Source organism: Sceloporus undulatus, chromosome 4 (assembly GCF_019175285.1).
Source record: "Sceloporus undulatus isolate JIND9_A2432 ecotype Alabama chromosome 4, SceUnd_v1.1, whole genome shotgun sequence".
In the NCBI taxonomy this organism is placed as follows: domain Eukaryota; kingdom Metazoa; phylum Chordata; class Lepidosauria; order Squamata; family Phrynosomatidae; genus Sceloporus; species Sceloporus undulatus.
In genome coordinates this window covers 176,980,170-176,994,396 of record NC_056525.1, presented here as the reverse complement: position 1 = coordinate 176,994,396, position 14,227 = coordinate 176,980,170, and the positions used below count along the sequence as shown (strand labels likewise).

The 14,227-nt window shown below is 40.6% G+C and overlaps 1 protein-coding gene across 4 annotated transcripts in view; it reads left to right on the top strand.

Annotated features, from left to right (window-relative positions):
• RIPOR2 (RHO family interacting cell polarization regulator 2) overlaps positions 1–14,221 on the top strand; it is a 156,096-nt gene extending 141,875 nt beyond the window's left edge. For all 4 annotated transcript variants that reach the window (XM_042463910.1, XM_042463911.1, XM_042463914.1 and 1 more), the window contains exons 14-22: positions 72–253; positions 1,716–1,884; positions 3,326–3,461; positions 4,654–4,815; positions 6,555–6,713; positions 7,865–8,073; positions 9,111–9,194; positions 11,901–11,991; positions 13,329–14,221. In XM_042463910.1, coding sequence (XP_042319844.1) covers positions 72–253; positions 1,716–1,884; positions 3,326–3,461; positions 4,654–4,815; positions 6,555–6,713; positions 7,865–8,073; positions 9,111–9,194; positions 11,901–11,991; positions 13,329–13,429 — 1,293 coding nt within the window. In that variant the 3' untranslated portion in view covers positions 13,430–14,221. The remainder of the gene's footprint in view (positions 1–71; positions 254–1,715; positions 1,885–3,325; positions 3,462–4,653; positions 4,816–6,554; positions 6,714–7,864; positions 8,074–9,110; positions 9,195–11,900; positions 11,992–13,328) is intronic.
• The last annotated feature ends 6 nt before the right edge of the window (positions 14,222–14,227 follow it).

Here is a 14,227-nt window from a genome sequence, read left to right as displayed (position 1 = left end):
TCCAGCCTTATCTAGAAAAGATAACAAGTGTCTTTGTTTTTCATATACTTTTTCCTCCTTTGCCATTGCAGGGTAGACCAGCAGTAAATCACAGCAGGTCATCCAGTTTAAGCCTAACTGTTGAAAGTGCCCTGGAAAGCTTTGACTTCCTCAACACCTCTGACTTTGAAGATGACTGTGGTACTGAGGAGCTGTGCAGTGGAGGGCAAGGCACTGATTCTGTGTTTTCAGATAGTGAAGTTGAGAAACACGGGTAAGTATGTCAATAATGTGTGTTTCTTTCTTAGTTGAAGCTCAGAGCTTGAAAGAGTTACTTTTTGGACTTCAGTTGCCGGAATCTCTCAGCCGACATGGCCCTTGCCCTTGCCCTATCTCCTTAAAAACAACAGAAATAAGACAAGTTTGCAGCAATATTTTTTTAAAAAATCAATTAAGATATTACCGATTTTTGCTTTGCTTTGTTTTGTTTGGACATTTCACGGTTAATAATTGTTCTGCCTTCAGCATCCCTTATTCACTTTCAGTATATCATTTTGAAGGAAGGATGGAAAGGTGTCTCAATGCATTTGTGCATACACATGCATGCGTGCACTGACACGCATAATTAATCTTCCTGTGTTACCAAAGTGGAGGCAATGGAAGTTTTAGGAGCCACACAGCAGCACAATGTGGACCAATATTGAGAGAGAGGGAGGGAGGGAGGGAGACCAGTTCGTGCTATCTGGTAGCAATCAATCATGGCAGTAGGAGTAAATGCATAAAAATTGTCAAAACAGGTGTAAATGAGATGAGCACGATTTTACCATCACAAACCTTACATAGGTTTTGTTGATTCTGAAACAGCCATTACAGGTACACTGGTAACCATTGATTCTAGTCTGTGCAAAGCAAAGCCTAGTGAAAGCTGAACTCTGCAAGTGTACCTTCACTTTGCTTTAATGAAACCTGATAACTTCCCACCTGTTGATTTGAACTTTCCAAATGGTGGTTCACATAAGGATGCTGTTAGTCTTCCATGTTAAATGGTCTGCAATGCACATTCCATTAGAGAAATGCCAAAATAATTATTTTAGGAGTGAAACAATTCATTTAAATAATGAGATTTTATTATGCTTGGAATGAAACAAATAGTAAATACAGTATGTTTTGGAGTTTTGTGTCTTGAGAGGAAATCAGTATGTCTTCTTCTCTAGCAGCTTCCCCTTTTTAAAATTCCTTGGCTGTCGCTTAATCATGTACCAGTAAAGTGCTGACAGATTGTTAAACGTTTGAAAACCACAAATCTATAATTCAGTTAAATCCACAAAGTAGTCTGGCAAAGTGTGTTCTCAACTGACTAGGGTGGTATTTTTAAATAATTTTTGGATAGTTCCTGTAAAAAAAGTTTTCTTCTTTTAAGAAAGCAAGTTCTAATGAAGGCCGATTTCAAAGCATTCATCGCAAGAGCTCTGTACAAAAGAGATATTGTTTCGGAGAAACAACTAGGCCACTTTGGAAGCAATATATCCTTTTAATGTGGACATTTATTTGGCATTTGCTACCTTATGCTGTTGCCAACTTGAGATATGATGTATTCATTAAAAGGTTTCTGCCCTACTGGGGCTGTTTGGTTACAGGCCGGTGCTTTCAACAATTCCGCTTTTGCATAATGTTAGTCCTGTTGAGCTCACATAAAAAGAAAATCAAATCACTTATTTTCCTCCCGGCATGAACAGTTACAGGTCAGAACACCCAGAAGTCAGAGGGCATCTCAGTGAAGCATTGACAGAAGACACAGGAGTTGGTACCAGCGTAGCTGGAAGCCCTCTTCCGCTGACCACAGGGAATGAAAGCCTGGATATCACCATTGTCAAGCACTTACAGTATTGTACACAGCTTGTACAGGTACCTCCTTTATTGCATTTTACATACACACACACACACACACACACACACACACACACTGGTGGTTATTGGAGCCAGGTATATATCTGTTTTTCAGGCTATGTACACATCATCGGCCTTTGCTATTTTTAACGTATTTGGTGTTGTGTTGTCTCACATCACTTCTATAGTTTCTCTTTTTTGTATTTTACATAATTACAGTTCTAGTGTACAGGCATGAATGGAGAAATAATAGAGCACAAGAAGGGGTTGCGGGCTAGAATCCTGTAGGTTCTGGTCGAATTGTGCTGGTATAGGCAGTGATAGCAAGAGAAAATATGGCTGCAGAAACTGTGGCTGTGAAGGAAGGTAGGCAGTAGAGATAAGGGCTGCTGGCAGATTTTGTCAGCCTTCCCTAGACACTGCTGTGAAATCCTGGTAAAAGTTCCTTCACTGACACAGTGAGCCAAGAGGGTGCTGAGTGAAAAATAATCTTTCTGCTGTTTGAGAGTAGAGGAGAAAAAAAACATGCCTGCAGAAGCAGCATGCTATAGTACACCATTCTCCAGATAAAGTTATTCATGCATAAATTCCATTTTTATTAAATCTGACATAATTTAATAGCTAATATGCCTTATTGATTTTAAAAGGACTTAACTACAAGTAAGGTTGCATCTGCACTGCAGAATAATCCAGGTTGACACCACTTGGTTCCGTGCTATGGGGTCCTGGGATTTGTAGCTTGTTGTGGCACCAGAGCTTTCTGACAGATGGATAAATGCCTCACAAAACTACAAATCCCAGAATTCCATAGCACGGAGCCATGGCAGTTAAAGTGGTATCAAACAAGATTATTTATGCAGGAATAGATCCTATGAGGGAATAGCTCCCATTGAAATCAGTGGAAGTTATTTCCACATAAATATGTATAGACTGTGAAAAAAATAGAGCTATTTCACAAAACGATAGTGTATTTTGTGCAAAAAACACATTTTTCTATGAAAAAAACATTTTGTGTGTAAAAATAATAATTTTGGTGCCAATAAATTATTCACAAAAAGTTCCAAGATGTAAAAAATGTATAGATAAATCCACCAAATGTCTTGTAATATTGCTCTGTGGGGAACAGATTTTTGAAATTCTTCATTACTGTGTGCAAAATGAAAGAAGATTTACATCCCTAATACTCAGAGGGCATATATTTGTTAATATCTGCTGCAGATCAACTAGAAAGCCAGAGATAAATGAGAATCAAATGCAATATCTTAGAACTGACTGGCTAGCAAGCTAGCTAGGACCCTAAATAGGAGCATTTCAATATGTTGCACGCCCTCCTTGTATATCCTGCCTTGTTAAAATTACATCTTTCTGTATTATATATTTCATCAAAATATTTTTTCAGAGGGTTTTATGTTGTATAAATCAAATATTTAATTTTGCCCTTTGGTGGTTGTTTTACTAGCAAATTTTGTTCTCCAACAAAACGCCATTTGTAACAAGATACCTCCTAGACAAGCTATCCCAACAAATTCTAGTGTTTGAGAGTCTAACAGAGATCAGCAATGAGAATATTGGGAATATCAGACCCATAAGTGAAGGTAAGAAACTGCATAATTAATTTGCATGTTCCACGTATGCTCATATCCCATAGGAAACAATGGGGCACATGCGCACGGAAAGTCAGAAACTTGTAGAGTACTACACAAGCCTTTTGGCAGCTGCCCCACCCACCTCCAGCACCACTTCCCACCAAAACCACTAGTTCCTTTTCTGCAGCATCATTAGTAGGAACCACATTCTACCTTGGGTCTCGTCGTGATCTTCTTTGGCCAATTCAGGAATTACCAAACTCTTTGGATACATGTTGCTTAGTGTTGATGGTTGATACCACACTTGCCCTCTGGGCTTCGGTCCTGATGGGCGTCCTTCAAAAAGTGCATCTCTTGTGGCACTAAAATTCTGGAATGGAATGAAGACCTGAAGTGTCCTGGTTGTCTGGGCACAGCTCATGTGGTTGACTCTTGTGCTCTCTACTCTGCCTCAATATATTTGTGGTGGTTGAATGTTGGGCTACAACTCTCAAGACCAGGGTTTGAGTCCCCATTCGGCCATGGAAACTGATGGGCAAATCACGTTCTCTCAGCCTCAGACGAATGCAATGGCAATCCTCTCTGAATAAATCTTGCCAAGAAAACAACATGATATGGTTGCTTTAGGGTCACTATAAGGTGGAAAAGTCATGAAGGCACACAACAACCACCAATGTTCTTAGCACTTTCTCAGATGCAGTTTATATTGGCATACACATTTCCTAGAGTTTTGTAAAAAATACTAAACTCATCTCCATTTTGCAAGTTCCAACTTGTTTTGCTCACTAGTATATACAGTAACCTATTTTCTAAAACAAGTATTTGTTATTTGGGGATGGGAATATAATGGTCTAAATCTTAAGCCTTGAAGTCCTTGCAGGCAGTCCAAAATCCTTTGGGCCATATGTTGTGCAGACCTGGCCAAACTATGCATGGTAACTAAATTATTGCCACATTTTAAAACCAGAAGAAATCTACTTTTGCCCTATGAATTTTCAGTCTAATGTAATCTTTTCAGCTCTCTGATGGAGCAGGCATTTTCTGCTTGCCTTCCTTCAGTAATGGTCTTCATATTTTTGTTCTGCTTTGGCTTTACAAATACTCCTCAGCTGTGATTAGCTTATTAGACTGCTCTGTGTTTATCTCTCTTCCTAATACTGAAATCAGTGGCAAACTCTTTCATGGCTTCTTCCCCCACCAGCTATTCCAGATTTTCATAAAAGGATCTCCCTGCTTTCCTTCTGGAATAAATGTACCAGTTCCTCTGGGGCTTATCACACTTCTGCAGACAAGATGATCAAGCAACTGGATGCCACATTTGGTACAACTGTGAATGATGAGTGCCCAGGACTTGCAGAAACAGGTGCAGTTCTCAAACATTTTTCTTTAGAAGCAGTAGAGTGGATATCTACAGAGAATACAAGCCAGGGTTTCTGTATTCTGGCATGAATGGATGGTATCTGAGAATTCTGAGCAGCAAAAATTGTGTCCACCATCAGATGCAGAAAATAATTAAAAGATGTCACTGATATCGAAATATTTTGTTAGTATGGAATGTTTCCCATAGGACTATTTAATCAAAAATTGAGTGCATTCTAAGTTCAGATATTTATTTGGGTAGTCATTTATAGACTAGCATATTTGCTCAGATGAAAATTGACAGTCCATTCTAGTACATAACCTGATGCCTGGGGAATCTTAATTAGCTCAATTAATTTGGCTGGGTTACAGCAGTCAGGGCTGCAACCCAATTTATACGAAGGGGGCTGGGGACAATAGATTGACAGAGGCCAATTTTCTTCAAATGAAGATATCTTTATTTAACACACACACTGAGATAAGCATTCACTCACGCACGCTCGCAAGATCTCAAGAATAAAGGTGTTAGCGTTAGGATAGACAAGAGGCTTTCTGACAGTGATAATTACCAAAGATGCAGTGGCTCTGGATGATCCAATTGGAGTACTGGGCTCAGCCAAGCGGTGGGATGGGGATCGGCGACGCGTCAGAGTTAAGTCACAATTCAGAGTGACATGGAATCACCATGGATTATTGACCAGCACACAGAACAAAGGAATTTTGGGTCCTTATATAGGTCAAAAACAGCCTCAGGCAAAGGTTGTTTACTATACTTCAGAGATGCCAAATTTACATGGTAAAGATCACTTGATATAGATAGAATCAAGAGGCAGCAATGGGTCTTCTCTATCTAGGACAAAAAGCATCCTGGGCCATAAATTACCTAGCTTTCCTGCCATTGTGAAGGTGTGAATGTTTCCTGATTGCAAATCCTGACTAGGTGTTTGATCTTTATTTCAATGTGGTGTCTATGTGGTCTGCCTGCTTTTGGATCCATGGCAGCTCAAACTACAGTTCCATCTAGGGCCATGGAAGAAAAGCATGCACACTCAAAATTAAAGAAGACATCCAGTACTCATAACAGTTCTTATATCTCCCATTTTAGTATGTACAGAAAGATAAGCTTCACATATGGTTCAGTTCAGCCCAAAGCAGACTTTTACATTTTGTGAATTCAGGTCATTCCAATAATTCAGATCTTTTTGATTCTGCACCTTTGATACTATAGGATGTGGGCTGTAAAGTTTGGCCTTGTGTGTCACCTACTGCCCTAAGGCCTTTTTGAGACCCCTTAGAAATCATTGTGATTTTTTAAAAATATATATGCTTAAAGTTCTCTCCACAGATGTTGTGTTTAGGGGAGAAAAATTAAAATCTTTTATATATAGAACCAACAAAGTATTTGACCCTCCTGGGTTCATTGATGCTCCAAGTGTTGGTTCCCAGATTAGTGCTGGTAAGTGAGCCATCGGCTGCCTGTCTGCAGAGAATTTCCAGGATAGAAAGAAGTAGTTGTAGTCCATCGATGCTTATATGCTACTGGTTCTTTGTACATTGCTCAGGCAGATAGCCTGAGAAGCACTTGTTTTAGAGGACTTGATGCTTTCTAAACGTTTAAAAACTGGGAGCAAAAATGTGTAATAATCTGATGTTACTTCTCATGCATTGCCTCCATTCATTTTATAGTGCTCTTATTAATTGGCCACTCAGAACTAATTTATTCTTTTATGTTCTCTTACGCAGTATTTAAAACATTGGTATCCCATATTGTGGACCGCACAGAGCCTGTCCTCTCCTCCAGTCTGTCCCTGGAAGTCATAACAGTTTTTCAGTATTACAACTATTTTGCCAGTAAAAATGTTAGTGATCTGGCAAATCATTTGCTTCAGCTTGCAAGAGAAGGTAAGGAATATGGTTCTTAAGAAAGCTTACCCATGCTCTTTTAGGGAGTTTGTGGCAGGGGCTCATCCTACAATGGTGGGATGAGCTTTCTCCCTACTCTGATGGGACCAGGAACCACCTGTACCTGTAGAGCAAAGCATAAAATAATTGCTTCTGCTTTTCAAAGGTATTGAGAAAGTTGTTTTGCATTAAGATTTGCATGCCAGTGAATGTATCTGCTATGAGACAGGGTGAAAATTAGGCAAAATTATACCTATAGAACACAGGACTAGGAACAATCTGTAGTTCAGGTGGCATGCCTCCCATGTTTTTTCAGGATCTGGCACACATTAGTTCTCATACAAATCATACAGTAATTTGCACAAACCCAAAAACACACCTCCAGAACCTGCTTTTGTCACAAGCAGAAAACAAGTCATCTACTTTAAAGATGCTAGCAAAATAGTCAGGTTTTGTATTATTGTTGTTGTCTATTGCTTGTTATTGTCAAACAACAGAACTCTGCAAAGGAAGAAGAATGTATAAACATGTTTTAATACTAAATTATGTACTTCCCTGGTTCTCCAAATGCATGTGTACCCATAAGCTGGGGTTAGGCAGCCTGTGGCCCTCCTGATGTTGTTAGAGTGCAACTCCCATCAACCATAGTCAGCATATTCATTGACAATAGATGATGGGAGTTGCAGTCTGGCAACATCTGGAGGACATCAGATTGCCCTCACTATCTTTACACCGTCTCACCACAGCATTTCTGGCTAGAGGCCTGTCTGATCCAACCTGTAGGCTGTTTCAGGTAATAGCAATCACCTAGAATGCCTAACAACACCTGGTAACAATATGGAAACAGCCATGAGGCTGTGGTTGCAATCTTTGCCAGTTTTTCTGGACCATCCTTCTCCAATGTGTCCCTTTCCATAAAAATTGAACTGTAACTGCCATCCATTATTCCTCACGAACGTGGGCAATGTGCTAACTGGGATAATGAGAGTTGCATTTCCAGAAGACCTGGAAGGTACCGGGTTGAGGAAACCTTTTCTAAACTTTATGTAGCCAACAGGCAAATGCTATTTCAAAGACCTCTGAGTGATGACTGTAACCTGAGAACTTGTGGTATAAGATAAACATGTTGTTGACATATCTTTGCTTTTTAGCTGTAATGGTACAGACTCTACAGTCCTTAAGAGATGGAAAGATCTTGCAGAATAAAACCTCCTTAACCTCCATCAGCCTCCCACCTCAGCAGGAAGTGCTGAAATCTTTGGCTGTCCTCCTTCTGACTGAAAACAAAAGGGAGATCCATGAAGCTGTGGTATCAATACTGTCAGCTGCAGCAGCAGAGGACAAGCAATTCAGGGAAAAGGTAGGCAGGGACAGGGACTATGAGTGCTAGGTTGCTAGATTTGAGCTAGAACATTTGTGTGAATCTATTGCAACATCTTGGTGGGAAGATGAGGCCCATCCAGTAGCATATGCAGCTCCAGTGTCATGCTGCAGTAGATCAAGCACCAACATTCCTCCCCACATAAACTCTCCTTTCCATGTGAGGCAGCACTGTTTCAAGTGTTTCGTCTGTCTACTGAGGGAAATCCACTAGGCAGATTAGTCCACTTTCTATGGCTCTGGCTCACTCTGTAATTGGGTGTGTTTTTTATTTTATCTAATCAGGTTGTTTATTAATAATGACCGAAATTCATTATTGGGCATACAGATGTGTACAACCTGGAGTTGTGCATCTGTAACTTATCCATATTCCTTAGGTAGTCAGTCATGGCACTATTGCCACCATCATAACTGGAACCCCAAACCTACTTTACCGGACAACAGCCCCACTGAAAAGGAGATCTGTTCTACTGGCAATTAGGACACAAAGAGGAGGCTGTTTCTTGTCCTGCCAGCCAGCAAGGATGCGACAATCAGACACAGGACTCTTAGTACACTTCTGCTTTACACCTTTGCTGGTTGGTGGGAGGAGGTGGAAATATTGTCCATTTGCAACCTGGTCACCAGAAGAATGGTCTCCCTTCTCTCAGTGTGGCTGATGCTCATTAAAGCAGGTTTAGGTAGGGTTGTCAGGGTGGGGGAAACTACTTAGTTACACATAGTATCTTAAGTAGAATCCCAGCCAACAATAACATCTGTGTTTCAGCTTTCTTCCAATGGACTAAAAGCAACACAACTAATTCATAGATCATTTGCTTCCTCCGCCCTTTATCCTCATAACAGCCCTATGAAGTAGGTTACAGTGAGAGACTGTGTCTGGTCCAAATCTGGAATGGCCCTGAGAGCACATAACACACGTTAGTTACACCATAGATGTTCAGCATCCCTTTTGGTGAAATATAGTTGCTCTTGCTGCCACCATCTCTTTCTCTTCATTGTCACTCTTTTTTCTTTCAGGCTTTAATTTATTACTGTGAAATGCTTGCACAGCCCAATCTCCATCTCCAGAAAGCAGCTTGCATGGCTCTGAAATGCCTCCAGGTAAACCTGTCTGCCTTCTTTATTTTCCCACACCCAACAAAAGGCTAACCAACAAGGGGTACAGTTCTTGAACAAACAGCAACAATAAGAATATTGTCCATTTGTCTTTACCATCCTGTATTACGTTACTTTTTGCAGGGTTTTTTAATGCAATTTAGGACTTTAAAATATCTCCTGTATGAGACTGATGGACTGCACATGAGACTTGTCACACTGGGAGGTGTACTAAGACTTAACTGTAATGAATTCAGCAATACAGGTACAGGAGGGCAGAAAACAATTGTACATTCTTCATATATGTGGCAAATATTGGGAAGAAAAATGAGGGCTTCCCAGTTGCTGTAGTACCAAGAGCTGCTTTTTCCTCTACACTCAGACTGGATATGTTCTAGTCACTGCCATGTTGTTGCTTTGCATGTTCAAAGTAAAGCATCAAGGAACATGGGGCACCTCATGCCTTGGGTCCAAATCCAGTTCTCCTGAGACCTCAATTGGTTTTCCAGCAGAAGTGATTCCCATGACACTCTCTCCACTTCCTCTCCATCAAGAAACCATTGTTCAATACTGCTCCAGCTTTTGTGCATTCCCCCTTCCCCACTCTAGAAGCTTGAAATGCCATTCTTGAGACTGGCTTACTGACAGTCCGTAAAATAAAGCAGGTTTAAAACAATCTAAAATGGACAGTGGTTCACAGTGGACCAAACATGGGGCATGTCTCATTAGGGAAGAGGGAATCCTCCACCCCCGACACACACACACTCCATGTGATTTTTATTTTACTCTTTTGCCCCACCACAGGAATACAGGTTCTCTGAAATTAAATTCAGTTTATGGACAAAATGACGTTTCCTGCCCTTACTTCAAACTGTTTGTTGTTTATGAAGTTAGCTGTAAATGTTAACACCATTTCTTCCTGCAAGATTTGTAAACCCACAGACTATGCTGCTGAAGCTTGTAGAGGACAGCAGTTGCCCTAATTCCAGGGAGAACAGAATTAAGACCAGCAGATAACATTACATTGAATTATTGTATACAAGCTAGCCATGGACTTCTCTGTAAGGAGGGAATGAACCATGTTTTTAAAACTTTATTAATAACCTACTTTTACAGCAACAACAATAAATGCAGTTCTTGTTGCACAATGATAGCTGGCTAGAAATATTCTTATTGGTTGTAAAATAAAAATTTTAATCTGTGTCTGTTCATAATAGTCTGGATGTATAATATGGCTGGGATTCTACTAAATTCACTTGGAGTCTAAGACTCTGGTAGTATTGCCACACTGGATCCTCTGGTCCATGCATCCTGCCAGAGACAATACCTACCTAGAGTTCCCATTTTTTCAGTGCCTAGTTTTCAGACATCCTTGGTGCCAAGGCACTATGGGAGCTTGAGACCTCACCCATGCATTTTCAAAAGGTTATTTCCCAAGCCCCTCCCTTTGCTCCAAGGACCTTAAGACACAGGCAATAAACTCATAGACCCGGTTAGAATCAGAGTTGAAAGGAGCTTCGTGGCATTGAACCCACTGCTCAATGTAGGATCTCCAGCTAAAGGATCCCAGCTGGTAGCTGTCCAGATTCTTTTTGAAGACATCTTTGAGCTATTTAAAGAGTGCAGTAGAAACAGGCTGTGCTAGAAAGAGCCAGCCTCTGGTTGGAGGTATGTCTTGGTGGCTGCCAGCTTCTCCAGAAGCAGCAAGTGGCCAGGGCTACCTACTATAATGGGTTGATGCTGCCACTTGCACAGGGTACTTTTGGATACCAATTTCTATGAGCAATTTGACATTATAAGATCCTGAGCAAAATGTTTAGTACGTTTTGCTGTTTGATTTAAAGGAAGAATTAAAGGGTGTGCACAGTTTTGCACCAAGTTGGAATGGCCCATACATTGATATACTGAAGGTTTCAAGCTGAGTTACACAACTCTCAAAGTTGGACACATTGTACCTCCCAAGTCTAAGTGAAGTCATGGCACATTCTACATCTACTGACCCTTTCCTGTCTCTATCCTAAGTACCAGTGCTACCATGGTACACCCCTGCAGGCATCAAATGCCCACACATTTTAACTAATAATTAATGCTTTAAAAAACCAGATCACCCACAGATGCATATTTTTCAGGCATCCTTACAATGCATGCCATGCTTCTGGTTCCTAGGTTTTGTGGCCTTGGAGCTATGGTACTGACAGATGCACTTCTTTTTTGTTGTTGTTGTTATTGTTATGCTAATTATGAGAGTTACAAGTCTTGAGCAGAGTTGTTGATGACAGGATGACTTGGGGGTCTTTCATTCATAGGGTTCCCATAAATCAAAGTCAACTTAAGGACAAGTACAGTACCTCAAACAAAACCATGAAAGCACTAATTGTACAGATCCACCAGATAGGCCACCTAACTTTTCCTCTTCTGATTTGTTCGTCCTCATGCCACGAGCTCTACAAAATGCATTAGGAGCAGATGTGCATGCACATTCCTTTTCCCTGTGGTTCTACTATCTGCAGTGACAATGTTAAAAGCTATATGTAGCTCAGTGCACTGCAGAACACATGGCATTCTGTATTTGTCACAGACTTCTTGCAAAGAATTAAATGTGTCCTTAAATATGCTGGTATGAGGAACTGAACAAATGAGTGAAAATAAGTAACTATATTAGAGACACTGGAGTAAGACTTCTAAAAATTACCTTCCTTTCTTTTGGTACAGGCAACGGAAAGTATCAAAATGCTGGCTACTCTATGCCAGTCTGACAATGAAGAGATCAGGAAGGTGGCCTCTGAAACCCTGCTCTCTCTTGGTAGGTTCACTGCCTTTCCTTCCACCAGAACAATAAAATATCAATCATAGAAGAACAGAACATCATGAAGATGAACAGTTTAGGGGACAGGCAGGAGCTGATAGAAAGCAATAAGGAATGGAAACAAGGTAGAATTACCACTTTGGCAGGGGTCAAAGAATTGTGTCCCTTCAGGTGTTTTTGGAACTGTATCTCCCAGCATCCCTCAACTTTGGCTATGCTTGGTGCAGATGATGGGAGGTGAAGTTCAATATCTGCAGAGCCACAGTTACCCATCCCTGTTGCAGAAGAACTTGATAGCTCGTTTTATTGGCATGTTTTCATAGTATACAACTATGTGCCCCTCCAGATGTTGCTAAACTATTCCCATTAACTCTAGCTAGCATGGTCCAGTGTGAATGATCATGGAAGTAAGTCCATTATCTGAAGACCCAGCAGTTGACTCCTTTCTTCATGATAGGAAGTCTCTCAAATTATAGCATGTGAATATAGTTGCACCCTCACAAGCAAACTTCCAACCATCACACATACAGAAAGACAAACTTTGACAAAGTATGTACCTGAAACAATCTCATTTTACTTCTCAGTATGTTCAGGACTGTAGCCTAGGTTAGTAAATCAACTTATTGGAGTCTCTCCCAAGCATACTTAAGGGCTTGCTGTAACCACCACCACCACCACCCCATGCCTGGATCTCAATGTTTCCATGACTGAATCAGATGGGATGGACAGATAATATGGGAAATCTTATGTCAGCTCCACACTTCTTTTGAGGCCCACTGAGTGGACATAGGAGCTCTTTCCATGAGTTTATATGAAGCAGCACACATTCCAAATCAAATTCTGTCTTTGGGGCTGGAAGACAGTAGGTATTGTTGCTGAACCTCTTGCAAAAAAACCAGGGTTCTTTCTCCTTAAGAGGAGCAGTGGAGGAAGTCTGCAGGTACACATTCATCACTCAGCTAGGACATGACTGAAACTGGATAAGCAGCATCTTCTTTCCATATGAAAGCTCTTAGGTTCTAGAATAAATGACTTTTCCTCCATGAGGGGGTTCAGATTTTGAGCAAATGATTGTGTTCTCACATTACTTGGAATCAATAGGAAATTTGAACGGATGTCAAGCCTTTTAGGTCAGAGGCATAGCTTCCATACAGCTTTGGGACTCAGCATCTCTGTTTAGAATCTGAAATCTAGGTTTTGATGGAAATTGACTGTAATTATTCACAAGAAAATCAGGAAGAGCAGCAAACTTCACTGAAAAATGGCTACCCCCTTGTTTGAGAACCACGGGCCTAAAGGTTGTAGCATTTACTTTGCCTCTTTCTCATGCATAGGTGAAGATGGACGGTTGGCATATGAACAACTAGATAAATTTCCCCGTGAATTCATTAAGGTTGGTGGACGACGTGCAGCTGAGGTGGCCACAGCCTTTTAAGCCGCATATTAACACAATATCCTCAGTGGTGGACCTTCTTAACCATTATGGTGCTGTAGCTGAACTGCAAGAGTAAAAACTGCTCTTTTGAAGGATGCTCTGAAATTTTTAAAATAGATATATATCTATGGAGGACACTGTTTCTGGGCTGCTGCTGACTTTTCCCTGTAGCTTATAGCAAAACTGTCAAAGATTGTGATTATTTGCTTCAGTGTGAAACTATGTGGTTGCTGTAAATCAGCCTCAACAAATACGAGAGATGTTTTAATATCGCCATTCAGGCATTTTTAACAGAATTTGGTGCTTGTTTGTGGGCATTATTGCATCGGTTTGAAACATGTGATGCTTCCCCTAAAACTATGGAGGAAGCAAGCCGAGTAGAATTGTTAAAGCAGTGCTAACTTCCTTATGTGCTTTTCCTCCGTTGCCTTAGTAGCAAAATTGAGCATGAACTGTCCTCAAATGATGAGCTGCCTCCGGAAACAGCAGGATGTGAACTCCAGGAGATATCAATGCTCTGACTCACTTCCAGTTTCCATTCTTGCTTTTTCCTTGCCCTCCTCTAATGAACTCTCATTAATCGCAAGGGGTTTTCTTTTGTTGTCAAGCAATTGTGTGGGCTGTGTGAAACAAGCAAAAGGTTAAATGTGCTCCTTTTCCCAGAAAGGGCAAATGAATGCGATAGATTTTATTACATGAAAGCCCTGGCTCCAGTTTTCACCTCCAAAATTTGAAAAAGAAAAAAAAAAAACCATTGAAGTTGTATGCTTTTTAGTATATAACATATTTTGTATTGAT